General features: G+C 40.9%; 1 protein-coding gene across 1 annotated transcript in view; it reads right to left on the bottom strand.

The window, feature by feature from the left end:
- The window catches only part of LOC109466795 (follistatin-related protein 5-like), a 95,341-nt gene that overhangs the window by 52,199 nt on the left and 23,178 nt on the right, over positions 1-19,964 (bottom strand). Inside the window, exons 3-4 of the mRNA XM_019764624.1 lie at positions 19,729-19,924; positions 8,905-9,147 (exon numbers count right to left, since the gene is read on the bottom strand). Coding sequence (XP_019620183.1) covers positions 8,905-9,147; positions 19,729-19,924 — 439 coding nt within the window. The remainder of the gene's footprint in view (positions 1-8,904; positions 9,148-19,728; positions 19,925-19,964) is intronic.

Here is a 19,964-nt window from a genome sequence, read left to right as displayed (position 1 = left end):
TGCCAATTTTTCCTGCTGCAAAATTGCAGATTGTATAAATTTTTCTTCTGCAATCTTGAAAATCTATCTGCAGATTGCAGACTGCAGACAGTTATTTCGAACACCGCAAGTGCATTTAAGGCTATGTTGAGACAACTGCACTTACAATTATGTTCAGACATACTTCATTTGGAGTCATGTAGTGTAATGGTTATTACTTAGGATGTGTGGCCCAGAACCAAAAGGTACTGGGTTCGAATCCCCTGACACGCCCTGACGTTGTGCCCTTGGGAAAGGCACATTAAGTGGAAATGAGTACTAGTACCTATATGTACGTGTAGCTTTGGTTAGGGATGTCTCTTGTGTAGGACCTTTCATAGAGCTCTTGCATTTTAGGAGTCCACATCTTGTGCACTTTAAAGAACCCACCATACTTATTAAAAAGAGTAGGGGTCCTTCCCTGTGTGAGTGGTTTAAACCGTACAGTCCTATAGCCACACATGTTCGTATTGAGGTCACCGGAGTTAGCGCCGGATGGCAGCTGCTCCAGACCCTTGCAATTCAGCCCCAATATATTGTAAGCTCCTCACAATTTGCAAGTAGCTACATTGCAGGCTGCAAGGCTAGATTAGCTGGCCCACCCAACAACATTAATAATACTGGGGGATGTCCAGGGTGCTGATATTTCAGAAGTTAACACATCTGTATATAAGCCTACCTGCCTACATGCCATATATGTCGTCAGTAAAACAGGTGGCCAAGGACAGACCCAGATGGAAAGGAAAAAGTCTTGGCCTTATGTCTCACAAGGGATGAAAAGGATTTAAGTAAGTAAGCATGGTGGACATGGCATAGGGATTTCCATACCTTCACATAGCCATCCCCACCCACTAAACACACACACACACACAGATACACACACACACACACACACGCACGCACACAGACAGACACACACACACACACATACACACACACACACGCACACACACGCACACACAGACACACACACACACACAGACACACACATGCACACACAGATACGCGTACACTCACACACACACACACACACACACACACACACAGATACACACTCACACACACACACACACCTACACACACACACACACAGATACACACACATAGATACATGCACACTCACACACACGCACACACACAAACACACACACACACACACAGATACACACACACACACACACAAACACAGACACACATAGAACATCCACCAAGTAGGCCATACATATATACCCCCAAGTAGGCACCTGTCACTCATGAGCACTATCTCTTCAATTCGTCACAGTCTTGGAAGACACACAATAACAGAAAAAGTTTAAGCGGGTGTCATAACCATTTTGCAAGCTCTCCTTGGAGCAGCCCAATCACACGGATCAAATACAGCTAATGCTGCCAGTGCCAAAGGCTACGGAGTAGAAGCATTATCCTAGACAGATACGTGGTCGGAAAAACGACTGAGAAAATTGAAAGCTTCGCATGCGTCCGCTGAGATAAGACAGTTGTGGGAGCTTCTAGCCCCGGGGAGAAAGTATATATCTACGGGCTAAGTGTTTTAGGGTTGTGAACGACAGGTTTTATTACTATGGACAGCTTTATCTTTCCAGAGGGCCTTTGAAGAGAGCAGATTTGGCACCTGTTGCCTTCACATTGAGTGTTGATGGCAAGGACAGGCTAATAGAAAGTTGGTTGCATCGAGTCTAAAGGGAGGCAAATTGTGCAACTGTTCCCTCTGCGTTGGCGCTAGCTGTGCAGTCTGCTGTGCTGTTGATAACAACTTGGTCAATAGAAAGGTGGCTTCTCCAGGGGCTCTACCCAGCACCCGTTTTTCTGTCAATTACAGGAACTTTGTGGGGTGTGACCGAAAACATTTTAAAACTAATCCGTTGACCTTGATGGACAAAATTGGCAAAAAATACATGTATATAAAACATTAAAACAACCACCCACAACCACTCTCAACGCCATGATTTGCCTGTCAAAATGTAGGAAATTACAATTTTAAAGGCTTCAAAATCCTAAATTTGTCCCTGGACCCCCCTAGATAGCAAGCACTCTCCTCCCAGGTCTGATCATAAACCTGGGCTGATGAAAAAAATGCCAAGGTCGCTAATGTCTAACCTTCGGAAGACGGGGGGAACAAAAGATACTAAACCTTATAGCAAGTGAGTGTGTCACTGAGTAAGTGCTAGAGCCCTTGGCCTCATGAATGTCAATGTGAGACCCAGCACTGAAGTACTAGGAAGTATATCTTGCTCAATCGATGGCAAGGAAATGCTGGTGGAAGCTTTACCTTGCCAGTACACCGTAATCCCCATAATACTGGTCTACGACAAAAGAAATCGATCAATAGAATCGAGACACTTTTTGAAAGGCTATTCCATCCTTGTGACCAAAATTGCTGACATTCTTTCAAACAGACGGATTATTTGGCTCAACTTTTCAAGTACCTCATTGAGTTTTGTGCAATGATGCTTTGCTCTCCCATGGAAACTGCAATAACTTTCTTGGCAAAGGGAACCAGTTCCAAAATGGCGTATCTAAGAAGGTATCTCACCATCATTTTTGGTTCGTGGCCAATGGATTTACGCTTGGTATCATGTTCAATGGTTGAACCTAGTGCTGCATACCGGATCACTGGACTTGGATCCGGACTTGTAAGAATATTTAGGTTCAAGTAAAAAAAAAACCTAAAATTCAAGAACCGAGTCCAGACTCATTACCATAAAAGACAATTTCACATATCCCTTTTCTTTCCAAACCACCTAAAACCTTCCGTAGATTGCAAAATCTGTGCTGCAAAATGAAGAAAACATTGCCATCGGGCATTGTCAAGTACTGGCCTCCATGTTATGTGGCCAAAGTTTCACCCAGACAACATTGCAAGTCCGGAACTGAACCTAAATCTCTGGACTTGAATCCGGACCTGAACCTAAATGTGGGTTTAGGTATGCAGCACTAGTTGAACCATTTGATATAGTTGGGTGGCAAGAAGTGATGCAATCATTTACCACACCTAACCACTAATATACATGTAAATAAGCAATGATATGATGTCAAAGGCATTAAGACCTTCCTCCTAATACTGCCTTGCTACACATTTGTTTTACGACAATTTCCTTATTTGAGGTACGTGACAGTCTTGTGCTGAGGTCAGCATCATGTAGGAAGGAAAATGGCAGACATTTTGGCGTCTGTTTGATCCCAGTTGGACCAATATGGATAAGTTTACAGTCATTTTTGTTGAAATTTTTTCATCTGTGAAGTATGTAAACTACATTAATTTATGTTGCTATTATGAGGTCAATTTTCCTGTATAAGTGAACAGTTTTCCTTGAAAGTATGGACTCTTTTTGTTTATGTACATTCTTGAACATTTTCAATCCAATCTCTGTGGTCAGGCCCATACTTTGGGGGTAATTATTTGAGTCATACATCCTCATTACACTCATGCCACCCAACCAGCTAAGTCCCATCTTGGTTCTGGGCCAACTTTTATAAAAGCATTTCTTCTTTCATCTGTTAATGTCTGGTATTTCGAAACCCACACCACAACACTACTGTGTACTGCCTTGCAATGTATCTCTGCTGCTATCACAGAAAGGACTTTTGGCTACCTACCAAAAAGTGATATCGAGAGTAAAAGCATTACCTGATGATAGATCGCATTAGAACCCCTAAAGCGCTTTTTTTTATCCTCAAAGCTTTTGGGTGTATCTAAAGTATCAATGGTAGGTCCGTATTTGATAGCTGAGTGTGTACTTTGAGTCAAAGGCAATCAAACAACTGTGCAAATGTATCGGAGGAAGAAGTGTGGGCTTTAATGCGACGTTAACAGCACTTCTTAGCAGTGGGATACATATCTGAAGTTTTGAAGTGAATCTTGAGGGTTGTAGTGTGCACTTTCTTGGTGTGTGAAGTGTCTCTTGTGTTGCTTCTTTGATTTTCCTTGAATTGAAATCTGCAACCTTAAGGACACACCTTGAAGCATTTGAAATAGCAAAAAAGCAAGCTACATGAAGGGACTGGTACCACCATTAAATAGCTAGAACCGTCCTATGATACGAAGCAAGCAACAGTTTTCCATCAGCAACATTGCATTTTTGCACTTGGGAGATGTATTGGGAGTGCCAAATGGCAGCTGCTCTAGGCCCTAGCAATTCAGCCCCACCATTTATTAGTTCCGTGGCTGTGAAGGAGAGAGTAGCCAGCCCACCCAATAACAGTAACAACAGCACTGGGAGATGTCCGGGGTACTGAAAGTTTAGTTGTAGAGGTCATTATATCTATATGTCCCAGGCAAGTGTAAAATAGCTTGTCTTGCAATGTTTTTAGATAAAAAAAGGACACTTTCAGAATATTTGTCAAGTGAGAAGAGATTTCTTTCATAGAATGTGGAATTACCAAATTCAAAGGGAAGATATTATGACAAACATTTGCAATTTTGTCTTCTTGGTTTTCTGTGGACATACATTGAAAAGCAGTTACTGTATCCTTTGTATGTTTATTGCTTTTGTGAGGTTCAACCAGCTTTGTAACACCCTTGACATCTTGAAGAGGTGATGTTATGTTAATCCTTGAACAAATATTCTTAAATGAAAAGTAATAAAAAAAAAAATTTTTAATTTTTTGCTACCATCAAGCCCAATTTGATAGCTTACTACTAATGGCTACCAAAGCTAACCTTTCCATGTTAATGAGAAGAGTACATTAGCTAGATGAAATAACTGTCTGCACTGCCTGCTTTGGTTTCCTCCATTACAATCACAGGGACACAGATGGCTACCTATTACCTGTGGACAGAAGCCCATATTAGTAACTATAGCTTTGATTAGTAGTTAGTGTATCCCATTTCTCCAATTTGGCCTGAATATCCTTTGCTGAAAAGTACTTTTGGCCATGTTTTTAGGACCAGGTTTTTGTTTTTAAGTTGCACATCCAAACATTTTAAAGGGGAGTAGCTGCTATTCTAATATGTGGAGCAAACCCTGTTCCCCAAAAATGCAGTTTGCAAACTACTAGTTTACTGCTGAACTGATGTATCCAGAACCATGCTCAGGCACTGTCAGTTCTGGATAGCCCATGTGTATCCAGAACTGTGCCTGGGACAAATTTACATTCTTGGATACAAGAGACTATCCAGAACTGTAGAAGAATGTATACTAGTAACTAGACAGGCATGGTTCTGGATGCAATATGCATCCTACATAAGTTAAAAGTAAAACATAACAGTAAGAGAGGGAAATTTCCGTCACACTTTTGGAATACTTTTTACAAAAATAATCCAATGCAGATGCAAGCTTTATGCAACACAGCTCAATCAATTGCATATTAATAACATACTTTTCACCACATCTGTCCATTATATCCCTATGGTGGCAATAATTAGGTTTAATTACCATTTCTCTTTCATTCCATTTCAAAACATGAAACGAGATTACATAGTCCATTAGCTAATGAAACATCTCATCAAGGGCGTAAATTGGATGCTTTTATTATGCTTTCTGTCTAATACTTGGCACATACTTTTTTCATGACATTCACATTGGATTTCCTACGCACCTCAAATCCTAGAAGAGGCGTCTGAGGAATATGCAAACCTAATAGCATTGAAAATTGGATAAATCTGGAGGCGTGCTCATACTTAACCATCAGAACGACTTAGTATGTGTACGAAAATAGTTTCATCAGGTTGGTAGGACATAGGAAATATGGAAAAGGATTGAAAATTGGATAAATTCTGGAGACATGCACATACTTAATCATCAGAACGACTTAGTATGTGTTCAAAAATAGTTTCATCAGGTTGGTAGGACATAGGATATATGGAAAAGGATTGAAAATTGGATAAATCTGGAGACATGCTCATACTCAACCATCAGGACAACTTAGTATGCGTACGAAAATAGTTTCATCAGCTTCATAGAACATAGGCTATAGGGATTTTCTTTTTACACAACCAAAACTTCTCTCACCTTGCTTACATTTTGGTGTCTATGAGACACCTTCCTCAGAGCTTCTGACTGGAGTTCTGCTTCTTGACGGTGTCTGGTAGACACGGAAATGTTAGAAAGGTGAGAGAAGTTGATTTGATATTTGATTTGATTTATTGAAATTGCAACAGAGCAATACACGCGGCACAGAACTGTTGCTGGTGTTGTGTTCCACACATAGAAACGAATACTGGACAGACAATACTCATTTTCACTTAAGTGAGGAAAATCGTATAAAGTGCCTTTCCCAAGTACACAAGATCGGTGGCATGTCAGGACTCGAACTCCGGACCTCTTGATTCTGAGTCGCGCACGCTGCTGCTACGCCACACGACCCCACAAGTTTTGATTGTGTAAAAAGAAAATCCCTTTATTCAAACTTAGTATGCAATGCATGCTACATGAAGTGATTTTTGCATGCAGAACTATGCTTGCGCTTTGTCTTCGCGCCACATGGGGATTCCATAACAGCGGGCGGTACGCATATAAGAATGCATCTATCTTGATTAGCGAAAATATGATCTCCTTATCCTCCAGACGAGTCCTTCATTCATCCCAATTCTCCTTGATGTGACATTTGAAGGCTCACCAGGGAGCGCTGCCTGCAAATTTGCCTACCTACTGGGGAGGCAACAAAAGTTTTGGCTGGAGCAACCTTCAGTAAGTTTGCTACCATGGGATTACAATCAGTGTGCAGTGATTAAAGCTGCTATTGCCAAGTCTAGCCAGCATTTATCTCAGTAGACGTTTAGGCCACACCAATTTAAGTTCTTGGTTAAGGCCACACCAATTTAATTTCTTGGTTAACGGATTTTTCTAGAAAAATATTGGAGCGGGTGGGCGAAAAAAAATAAAAAATAAAAACAGGCCCAAGCATCCTATTATGGCCCAAAATGGTACGATAGGAGTCATGAAGTCAACACACCAGGCTGGTTCAAAATTTAAACAAAGAATTTTGAACTTTTATAATGATACCACTGCATTGAAAGATGGAATAACTGTAACAAGGACTGTTTTCAACTGTTCAGGACAAAATATGAGCATTTTGCAGTTGATACTGATTTTTTTGGGGGGTGGGGGCAAATAAGAAAAAAATGAAGCGGGCAAATCCGTTGACCAAGAAATTAAATTGGTGTGGCCGTATCCATGCGGTAGTTATGAAGCTTCTAAATGGTGCACAACAGGCTTTAGCCAGCAGAAATTTTTTCCTGTCAACCCAGGTTCATCATCTAGGGGGTTCACGGAAAGTTCAGGATTTTCCCACAATTTCCCACATTTTGAGAGGCACATCTTGGGGTTGAGAGTGGTAGTTGGTGGTACTTTTGATGTTTTTATATTTCTTTCCAAGATTATTGTCAACTTTGTTGGTCAAGGTTGACAGATTGGTTTAAGAGATTTTCCGTCACACACCACAAAGTTCTGAAATTGACGGAAAAACAGGTGCTGGCTAGAGTCTGGTGCACACCCCAGCTCTTCCGCAACCGGGGTGCATGACAGTGCACAGTAAGAAAGTTAGAAAAGGGTTTTAAAGGTCCAAGTTTGAGATCAAATATCTCATAATCTGCTTCAAAGTAACATGGCTGAAAAGGGTAAGAGGTGGACCAGGTGTTTTTTGGTGGGTGAAAGTTGATTTTGACTTCGAGCCTTACTTCTGCGTATTATTTTGCATCAAAAGTGATGCACCCATTTGACACAGATTGAGCTCACAGTGTCTTTGTGTAAGCGGATTTTCAATACCTCACCTTAAATGCACCTTACAACTGTCCAAAGTGTGCACGCCAAAATAGGCTTTAGATTCTACTGACTGATATGATACTGATGAGTTGCTCACACGCTGCTTACAAATGTAGTTACCTCTGTGGGTCACACCAACGTAATTTGGCAGCGGCATTCTTGAATAGGTTTCTTTCTGGGCTGCCTTTGAGTGACCTAGACCTAGTGTGCCTCGAGATTGCAATCGACGTTCACTAATTACAACTGCTATTGTGGAGTCTAAGCCTCAGGCCAGACATTAGTCTAAGAACTATCTTGTCTATGCAGTGCACATGGAAGTAGTCAGATGCCACAACGGTGCAGACAGAAGAATTGATTGGGACGCTTTCCAATAGATATGGAAAGCTGGGCCTTTGCAACTATCTTGGCACCAACATACGATGTGTGAAAAATATTGATGCTTGGGAGCAGTACCGGTGCAATGGCCAAGTGGATACTTTTTTTTAGATACATTTTGCACCCTGCATTTGGTTGGTCACAATATTGACTCTGGGCGAGTCATACCAAAGATTTAAAGTGGTACATGCTGCTTTTTCTGCTTTTTAAAGCACTCAGCTTCCTGTGAGTAGAGCTCACAGGCCTACCCTGAATAGAGACAGGGGCAACACAAGTTATCTGGCACGTATGACCTGCTACTATGGTCACATGTTTTTGACATCACATGTTTTTCCAAGAGTAGACGGGTCCATTCCGTGGACAAGGTTGAAGGAGTCAGCCGAAAATTTGGGTAAGTCCCCATTCAATTTTAGTAATGGTAATATTAGTTTTATACTTAGCCAATAATATGCTTGTTTCATGATTTTAGCTATAATTAGTACCTTGTCTGACCTGTGACCTCATGTATGTAAATTTGTAGTCATATGTGTATATTGTACTGTGTGTGTAATGTGTAATAATGTGAATTGAGCCCTGGAAGATTAGCCCTAACGGGCTAAAGGGTATCGCAATAAACTGAAACTGAAACTGATTCCAGTGTTGGAGATAAAGTTTAGTCTTTACTTCATAATGACTTGTACCAACACAGATGAAGTTTGAATGCTAAGTCAAGTATTCCTTGTTGAGTGAAAGATCATCATCATCATCATGAGTGAAAGAAAACCCCAGTAACAACATACAGTAGTCTTACCTTGGTAGAAGCAGTCCTTGTTGTGAGCGATGGCGATCCTCTTCTTCAGCACGCAGGCCATCCGGTGCAGCTCGCAGTGGTTTGGGTACAGCTTGCCGTCGTTTCCGCACACCGGCTTCTTGTGGGGTCGGCAGGCATCCAGACACACGCACTCCGCGTCCCCGCTCTCGGGACTGACCCGGCAGTGGCGCCCGGGCCCACAGAACGTCTCGGAGCAAGCGTCGATCTCATACTCCTTGTCAACTGTAGTGGGATACAGAGAGATACATTGAGAGTGGATTCGTAAAAAGTTTCATCAGGTTGATAAGTCACTGAATAAAGAGACTCCTTTTACACAACCACAAGGTTTAACCAGGACCTCCACCTTTTTGATATCTTATTCAAAAAGATCTAGACCTCCCTAACTGAATCTTTGGGTACTCATTTTCACTTGTCGATGGGTGGAGTGTCAGAAAATGTGTTTAAAGTTTCTTTCCCAAGGACAAACAGACACAAGACAACCTTACCAACTTGTATGGTAATTGACCATCTATTATCATTAATTTATTGATTTTTGATAGCCTCTGCTAATGAAGCATGCATTTTGGTTGCATGACAACAGCCAGGATTCAAACTCTTGAGTCTCTGGAATGCGGACAGGGACCTTAGTAGCTGGAAGATTGACATCATCAGCCTGCAGCTGTTTTCGTCGCATGATTCCCACATCACGGCCGTGTAAGCCAGCACCAATAGCTACAACACATCCGGGTCAGGACCTCAAAGCACAGGACGGCATTGTACATCAAACATGCTCCAGTTGTCAATACCAGCCAGATGGCTATATGCAATGTACATGGATGAACTCCAGAATATGCCATCTGCAAAATGTACAACACACTTCCAGAACTTAAATTCTGCATGTATAACAGTGGGGGTTTATAGGTGCTACCAACTGACCCAGCCGATGGGTCTAGACCTTTTCGGCTGAGTGGTTAGAGCGTCTGACTGGGGCTGTGGGTTCGAACCCCGGCCCGGGACCAGAAGGGTTTTTACCGCTTGCCTCTTGTTTCTTACACATTATTAAAACGATTAAAAAGAAATGGATAATTGATGAATGTAAGGGAGGACTTCCACCACTTGAACCTACAATTAACGTCAACTCACAGGACAGAGGCAAGTGGCAGGCTGCCATCAACCCACAGTATTGCTGTGCAAGCATGTCTTAAACCCTCGGAAGTTGGGGAATAACAGATGATAAACCAGATAGTGAGTGAGTGAGTAAGCAAGTAAAACATAGCATCAGTATCATTTATCACTGGACTCAGAATATACTTAACTTGTAGTGGTTGTCAATATCACTCAAATGGGAGTCCAGGATATGCTCTATTAACACACTTATCACAGCCCAGATATGACATATAATAAGGCTACAAAATCTAGGTGAGGTTGAAGGACCGTCGACCACCATATTAACAACATAGCATTCATGTAGCCTGAAATATGCTCTATTAACACACTTATCACAGCCCAGATATGACATAGATACGGCTACAACATCTAGGTAAAGTTTCCGCCATATTAACAACATAGCATCCATGTAAAGCATTGAAATGACATCACACTGGATAAATGATTGGGATATGCAAAACATGTTCTGGTTGTCAATATTCCCCAGATGGCATCCACGCTCGAACACGGCGAATACGCAGCTCATCTACAACAGACATCCATACGTCATACAATAACAATTAAGCACAGTACAATGCAATCAATAGTCACTTCTGGTAGAGCTCTATCATTGTCAAATAGCAGTAGGCTCCATTCCTCATATACATGTAGTGTGTGTATAACTTATACACTAAAAGGATTGGTACACTGGCAGAATTTTACTTACAATTCTCATCTGGATAAGGAAATCTCTCTGATATTGACGTTCATTGCCATGATTTTATAGCAGATTTTTTGTCATTTTATTCTTGAAGCATTTAAAATAGCCCAGAAAGAAGCCAGTACAATGAATCTGTAAATACTTCAGTTTAATTCAATCAACTGGCATGTATACAGGAATTGCGACATGAAATTTGTTGAAAGTTACAAAGATATGACTAGTAAGTTAAAAAAATTGCAATAAAAGAACGTATGAAGAGCTCTAGACATTAAGAATATGATTAAAAGCATAACTATTAAAACCAACTTGTCAAAATACTGTACAATATCAACTAACAGTAATGTTCTCTGTCACAACAAGTGGGAGTTTAGTTCTTCAGTGTCTAAAACTGGATCGAGATCACTTTCCTTTGAACTTTTTACTTGCACTTGAATGGAGCCACTTTGGCAATGTCCTGGACTATCATCTACCGTTGGCTGCCTGCCAGTAGACATCGGCTTAGACAATGAATCCCTTGTCAACAGAGGAGACAGAAGTCTGCATGATTTATAAAGAGACAGACAGATAGGCATGACTTTGTGCTGCAGTCATGTCTCATAACGCCACAGCAAATTCATTTCCTGGACCCTCAGACAGACGTTTAAAGTAAAATTTCAATTCAATTTATTCAATCAAGCAAAATCTTACAACAGCAGGAGATGCTGATGCAACCCTAAATTGTGTATTCGATTTTCACAATTGGTTAAAACAACAATACAAGACAAGTACACAGAAACACACCATATCCAAATGAGAAGACAAGATGAAAACAAATTTAGGTCTGAGAGGAAAACTGTATCTTGACAGCCTGACTGTTCCTCTGTTTAGAGCTGTTTGTGCTAGCCACACATTTTGAGCAAATTCACTGTACTTCACTGGCCATGGTACATTGTGTACAACATGTTTAAAAACAGAATATTGCCACCCCAAAATTGTATCAGATGTCTCAGTCTGTAAATTACTAGTAAGCAAATTAACTGTAATTCAGGGGCAATGGTACATTCTGCACAACATATTTCAAATCAGAATATGCTTTCTTTTGTCATCCTACAATTTTTCAATAGGTCACATGAGGCATCAAGCAACCTGCCCAACCTTCTTTCCCTAGTTGACCCTCTCAGGTAGGTTCAACTGTATACTGTAAATTACAAACTATATTCTTGTTACTTTGATATATGCGGGTTTTTGTGGTGACTTCTGTACCACAAATTTATCTTTACAGCAAACAAATAGTTTGGCAACTTTCTTTCTTCTGCACCTGTCACCACCATGAACATACAATATTATCTGTATCTGTATAGCCGGTATAAAAGCTTCGTTGTAACAAACCAACTTCGCAGGCACACAGTGTGGTGGCAGCTGAGTAGCTACATATGGTATAGCGAACACCATTTTTTCTCAGACCTTGAACTTTTACTACTGCGAACATATAGCAATTTACAGTATTCAAGGCTATCAAAATCCTCCTCACTTCATTTCATACAACGAGTGCAGTTTGCAAAAAAAAATGCATGGAATTTGCAACAACTGCAGTCCATCTTTCGATCCATATGGTAAGGTTGAGCCTGCTACAGGGCATCCCATCGGGGCCATACATACAAAATGTACCGTCCGTTTTACTACCTCTCAGGCTCAAAGTAATGCCGTAAAAACCTTGACATCAGCACATTCCATTTCCATCACAAAAGCATCAGCAGAGTCAGGGCTAAAAACACTCTAGTGCTTCTTAGATAGCATGCATAGTCAAGTGGTGACAGAACATCTCATTTGTGGTATATATTATGCATTTAAGGTATTACACATCAGTATATAATTTTCAAATGTTATGTCAGGACTCTAAAAAATATTGTCTACAATGCACAAAATTTTGCTGCAACGTTGACCAAACATGCAACAGAAATCATGATTACATGCAGGTGCAGTAACATCTGTGTCCATAATATCACCAGGGTCCATAATATCACCACCTTGAGAAACGGTGTGCTTAAAGATATTTTTACTGCAACATGCTTTTGGTATGTACTCCTTCACACATCAAATGTACATACCTACGTAGGGTCTGTTACAGTAAAATATCTTAAAGCACACTGTTTCTCAAGGTGGCGATATTATGGACCCTGGTGATATTATGGACACAGATGTTACATTCTACCGAGTCTTTACTAAATGTGATGCAACGAGTTCATGTAGTCAGCAGCAACTCCTGTATTGCATACATGTAATTTCCTGTATTGCCAAGCCTAAACAATTGCAGCAACCAACAATGCAACATAGCCCCGTACATACACACACACCCCGCCGCAGTTTTCGGTATCATCATGACCCTTGCCCTATTTACTTTTAACGACTGCCCAGGGAGAATCACATCACCAGTATTGTTGGACACAGATGCCTATCAGTAACCGCCCTCCCGGGAGCCATTTGCACGCCGAGTATCAGAAAATGTATGAATGATTGATACGGAGTGGCGGAGACGATGACATCTTCTCTTTTCATCAGCACTGAACCTTGACAAACACGGACGGAAATGTACGCTGCTCTCATGAATTCATTTATTGTTTGTTTCTTTATTAATTTTATTTGTGACACCAAAAAGCAAACCTTACAGCAAGGATAAAACTCCCTGAATTGCAAAGAGTTTACGTACAAAATTACAACTGACAAGATAGGCAAATTGAATATATAATATTACATCCCTCATACATTATTTTCATGCCAAGCAAACCTTCTGACTTTTGTACAGATGAGGTTTAGGAAACAAAGCAAGACTTATTTTTATGACAGTTCTTTGTTCTACAGTGTTACAGCCCTATGTAGAATCTGCCTGTTTCATGCGTCTATTCACAGATTATACATGTAGCCTGCATTTGTCTCTTGTTCATTTCAACTTAATAACTAGGCTGCAAAGTCAACCCCAGCAATGAACTGGGACAAAAAGCAAGAAGCTGAACTCCAGCGAGAAGCTGAACTCCAGTCAGAAGCTCTCAGAGCATGGAGGACAGGCATCAAAATATCTACTACTAAGCAAGTGACAACCCCTACCGGATGTGTAAGAAGAAAATCTAATATAGTATATTTTGTAAAAACCCAACTGATATCACCCGTATATATAGCAACGAGAAGCAGTACTCTATCTAGTCAGCTTTGAGAAAGATGTCTGATGACAGGGACCAAAACGTAAGCAAGTGAGAACCACTACCGGTCGTGTAAGAAGAAAATCCCTGTACTGAGAGGTTGTAAAGACCAACTGAAATCACCTGTCAGGCCCCTTGGCACCTGCCCAGGAGAACTAACCCACGACTGGCCGAGTCAGCATGCTCCCGGCATCACTCATCAATTATAATAAACCGGTTTGCATGGATATATATATATATACTTAGAACTTTATTCCACATTCATGCCAAGATCGAGGATGACTGCATGTACATGTATCATGATGATTATGAAAACATTCATTGAGTTTTAGTACAATGTACATCAGCATGCTCCTGGCATCACTCATCAATTATAATAAACCGGTTTGCATGGATATATATATAACATCTGTGTCCATAATATCACCAGGGTTCATAATATCGCCACCTTGAGAAATAGTGTGCTTAAAGATATTTTTACTGCAACATACCCTAGTTATGTACATTTGATGTGTGAAGGAGTGCATACCAAAAGTATGTTGCAGTAAAAATATCTTTAAGCACACTGTTTCTCAAGGTGGCTATATTATGGACCCTGGTGATATTATGGACACAAATGTTATATATACTAGAACTTTATTCCACATTCATGATCATGCCAAGATCGAGGGTGACTGCATGTACATATATCATTATGATAATTGTCAAAACATGAGTTTTAGTACAATGTACATCAGCACACTCCTGGCATTCCTGATCAATTATAGTGAACCGGTTTACATGAATACTAGAAGTTTATTCCACATTAATGCCAAGAGGATTACTGCATGTACATGTACATGTATCATGATAATTGTGAAAACTTGAGTTTTAGTACAATGATCGCTGATCAATTACAATGAACCAGTTTGCATGAATGCTAGAAGTTTATTCCACATTAATGCCAAGAGGATAATTACATGTATCATGCACATGCACAGGCACCCAGTATTTCAAGCCCTGCAGAGACACTGAGTGGGACCTCTATATGCTGATAGAATTGTCGATTCTACCAGTTTAGAACCTCTACCCTAGTGTCATATATATTATAGTGAACCCCTCTACAGACACTTCACTGTAGTGGCTGGAAATACTGGGTGCATATACACCTTAGTGCAGGTAAAATTGAAGCCGTGCAGGTATTTCTGATATCTAGCTGCACCTAACCTGCACTGGTCCATGTACTGGGTATATGCAGGTTAGTGCAGGTAAAATTGGAGCCGTGCAGGTATTTCTGATATCTAGCTGCACCTAACCTGCACTGGTCCATGTACTGGATTTATGGTACATGTGGGTTTTGTACATTTTCATGCTCAAGTATTTCAAGCCATAACGATTCCCTGACTGTCATAACTTGCTGAGAAAGCGTCACGGGTAGATTTCAGCAGGTTGGCACAGTGCGAGCTCTGGCGAATCCTCGTCGATGGGGGGCGGGAGAACATGCATAATTCAGTGTATTGATTTTTTTTGCAGATTACGCTCTCGCTGTTTATGACATTGTCCTTTGGGTCACCCTTGGCAACCTTGGACGTCTTTGGCAAAAAAAGATTCGACAATTTGATTTAATTTGTTCCGAATGTGAATTTTTGCCAAATTTTGTGTTTTGGGGAAAAATTTACATTCAGTTCTTGCTGTTTATGACATTGTCCTTTAGGTCACCCTTGGCAACCTTGGACGTCTTTGGCAAAAAAATGTTTAAGGATTTTATTTAATTTGTTCGGAATGTGAATTTTTACTAAATTGTGTGTGTTGGGGCAAAATTTACTTTCAGTTTTGCTGTTTGTGACATGTTCTTTGGGTCACCCTGGCAACCTTGGACATCTTTAGGCAAAAAAACATTTGACGATTTTGTTCAATTTGTTCGCAGCTTCTTTGTTTTTTGTGAATTTTTGCTGAATTTTGTGTTTTGGGGCAAAATTTACATTTAGTTTGCTGTAACAATTGAAGTTGAACTCCATACAGTGTAGTATATAATAGCTACAAATAGATACAGCCATGAATCCTTGTAAATATCATTCAACTATATGGCAGGATTGGGCAATTGCCTAGTAGTACCTTTTTATCATTTCAGGCTTCAACTATATGTAAAATTGCTCACTATATTTTAATCATGAACATTCTATAGAGGCAACTGTAACTTTTGCCATGTTATGGAATGTTTTGAGAGGTGAATATTTTGGAGTACTAATGTCTTGACTATCCATTGAAGACATCTCACTGTCCTTGAGGGGTTTAGTTATAAACCCTTAAAAAACAGCAAAAGTGGCATTAGATTGCCTGCAAATTGCTTTTACCTTGGTTTATGTCCTTGCCTAATCTCAGGCACTCTGCTCCATAAAAAGCTAAAGCCCGACGTATCTGCTGTAAAACTGTAAATTGTACCCAATTGATGGATGAGAAAATGAACTGTGATGTAATGGAGCCTGTGCTATTTCTGTCCCTGTAAGTGAACATAAGGACTGCATCACACTCAGAAAGGATTCGAACTGTAAAATTGTTATTACGGGTATCAGTGAGACTGAAAAAACTTCAACTCCTTGCAAGCCTTTTTTTGTGTTGCCCTGTACATATTGATAGCCATGGACAATGCAGCATTCTCTGACTGCTAGCTGTACAATGTAAGCAATCCATTTAACTCCAAAAAGTCCAAGAGCCAAGATTGATTGAAGTGGCCTAAACGGCTGAAGTTATTCCAAGACAATTCCACCAGTCACGAGACAGCCTACCCGTGCAGATTCATGTGTATTGATGGCCAGCCCTTTGGCAGGCAATTCACCATTTTCTGACTGTCGTAACTTGGTGGCTGATGGATTTTGCTTCGGAGCATCCTAAAGTAGAGAAGATGAATTTGGGTGGCCTATGCGAGTACTGCTAGTATTCCAAAACACTTCTACCGGCCAAATGTCTGCTTGCCTACGTGTAGATTTATACTGTATATGTCATGGCAGAGATTCAGCGATTCTCCTGGCAGAAATCCCGATCGGAGTTTTGTGAACAGAAACTCCAACTAGGATGCTGTTAATGTTTTAGGGTGATTTTCCATGTAAAAAAGTCCTAAATTTCAAAGCAATCCATTGATCTAAAGTGACATGAATCAAAGTTTACAAGTGCTGACTGTTGACTATTAACAGGAACTGTACTGTTGTATCGGTGTTATTGTATTGGTGTCATTTCATCTTTGAAATGTCGTAAAAACCAATAAAATAGATTATTCTGGCCTAAAGTTGCAGGACGTTTCGTAAACTGTGCACGACACAGATCTGCACACAGGGACCCGGAAATGATGGATTCCAAATTGCGGCGCTTCTCCCCAAATGGCGGCCCATTTTAACAGACGGGCACCGGCAAGCGCGCTACGACTCCCCTGGTGTCAAGGACAGTTTCATATCAATAAAACCTCGCCGAAGATGTACTGTAGGGATGGTGGAAGGAAGGACTGAATAGCAATAAGGTACAGGATGGAGAGCTTAGGGGTACAAGATGGTGTGCAGGGTTATTCAGAAAATTTACTTATTAATAAATCTTTAGGACTGATTTTCGAAGGAGGCCAATTGGCAGGTAAATGGAACACAAACTTAGGTTATGTCATAAATTATGCCAGTGAAATAAAATTTCTATAGTACACCCAAACAAATAATACATTAAATATATACATTGTACATATATTGTGCGTTGAACCAATGAGAAAAGTAGGAGTGTCAGAAGACAAGCACATGACACAACAATGGGTAAAGAAGATTTGGTAAACCAGTGCTGCAGAACAATCTCTTGTGACGTGGCATTTTGGAGCAAGTGGTTGGTAATCCTGAATGTGGATCACAGGTCATGGGTTCGAATCCTGATTGCTGACTCAGGCACGTGATTCAACAGTGGGTAAGGGAAATAGATTAACCAGTGCCAGAGAACAATCGCTTATGACGCAGCATTTTGGAGCAAGTGGTTCACAGGTCTTGGGTTCGAATCCTGATTGCCGACTCAGGCACGTGATTCAACAGTGACATGGATTAACCAGTGCCAGAGAACAATCGCTTATGACGCAGGGTTTTGGAGCAAGTGGTCGGTAATCCATTACCTGTGGATCACAGGTCATGGGTTCGAATCCCGAGTGCGCACTCAGGCACATGAGGTGGATTAACCAGTGCCAGAGAACAATCGCTTGTGACGCAGGGTTTTGAGATGAAGTGGCTTGCAATCCTGCCTGTTGACCAGGGGGTCACAGGTTTGAATCCCAGCATGTGACACTGCAAAGGGTATAAAAGATTGATCGAACAGTGCTGCAGAGTAATCGCTCGTGACCCAGCTTTAGGATTTTGGGTAAAGTGGCATGGCTGTCACTTCTGCTTCTGGAGCACTGGTCATGGGTTTCAATCCTACTAACAGTCCTTCAAAGGGTCAAAACTTTTCGGCATGCCTCAAGCATATCAATTATGGTAGCACTTTAGGTCTGGTGTTGTGGCCGTGTGCTGTGTCTAGTGTGGCTAATCAGTCCTTTCTTTGCATGGCAGTCCCGGCCACACTTGGGACACTGGAAAATTGATATATTTTGTGGTTTTTATTAGGAAAAATATAAAATGATAATGCCCATGATCATTATCATGATCATGGGCATTAACAAAAAAACAAAAAACCATAATGACATCTACCAACAGATGAACTTTGGAGATAACATTAAAAATCTTCTAGTTCAACATTTCCTTAAAATCCAAGCACCAAGTAATCAAATTCTTGTAGCCTAGGCCCTACAGGTGTGCAATTTACCATCCTTCATATGCAAGTCAGTGGCCACTTCTCCCCTGCCCCAACCAAATGGAAACATCTATGGGGACCGGGCGCAGAATTAAACATCCACTTCAGTAAAGTGGTTCTGCAAAAGGTTTGCGAGATGAATGCTGATTGCTGCATTACAGTAAGGCCACACTGTCTTAATTTTATGGATGACATCCTCTGAACTAGTGCGCGCGGGCAAATAAAAAAAATTCCGGCCAAAAATAAAAATGCTACTAAACCACAGGAATACAAAGCTGGTATTGTGAATTTCTAGCAGTACAAAGAGATGGACACGACAAGCAGGCACATGCTGGCTTTTTGCAGAATTTATGAATCGGCACTGCACGTATGTACTGAGATCTTGAGTCGTGGAGCTTTGGTGGGTTACCCCCTGCTCCGTATTGTTGCTAACTACCATGGAGTACCAGTCGAGCCAGGTCAGACGTGATCTTTTTTTTTTTAGAACAGGCGAAAATCAATGCGCGCGCGGATGTCATCCATAAAATTAAGTCGGTGTGGCAGTGCCCATGTGTGTAGAAATTGGTTGTATAGGTAATACTGAATCTCCTTGTTTCTCATGATGATGATAGTTGTACTGATGCTTCAGGTGAATGCTAGATGCATACAATGAGAATTCAGGGTCGCAAAACAAAAAATTGTTGCCTCACAAAGCTAAGTGGTAGAACAAAAAACAAAATCTCCAAATAAAGATGAAATAAAGAAGAATAAACTGTTTCGAAAATCATATGCAGTTGCTAGAGTAACTGCTTTTTGGCGTGTCTTATTACCTGGATGTCTAACATTCATTGACGTATTGCTATGTATAATATTGATATTTTGTTGCACGTCTTGTATGTTGTTGTGGTTTGTATTATGCTGTATGTATCACTGCTACCAGCCTTGTTGCTACGTGGCTACCACTTGTTATGTACTGTTGCATCCACAATAAATGAAATAAAATTAATCAATTCTCCCTACCTGCCAGCTCCAGCCCCTGTGCCTTGAAGTCCACATCCTTGACAGGTCCAGACTTCTGTGGGACAGCGGCAGCGTCCTTGTCCTTGGGAAGTTCAAGGTCGTCATACGCCTTCTGAGGGAGGGCCACGGGCACGTCATCGGGGGCTGCCTCGAGAGGTGCCGCAGCCGGGTGGTCATCTACCGTCTTGTGGTGAGGCTGGAAGGAAGAGGACAGGTTTTTTTATTACATTTTTTCC

The sequence above is a fragment of the Branchiostoma belcheri genome, unplaced genomic scaffold (genome assembly GCF_001625305.1).
Source record: "Branchiostoma belcheri isolate BF01 breed outbred unplaced genomic scaffold, Haploidv18h27 scaffold17, whole genome shotgun sequence".
NCBI lineage: Eukaryota > Metazoa > Chordata > Leptocardii > Amphioxiformes > Branchiostomatidae > Branchiostoma > Branchiostoma belcheri.
This window is presented reverse-complemented; position numbering and strand designations above follow the sequence as displayed.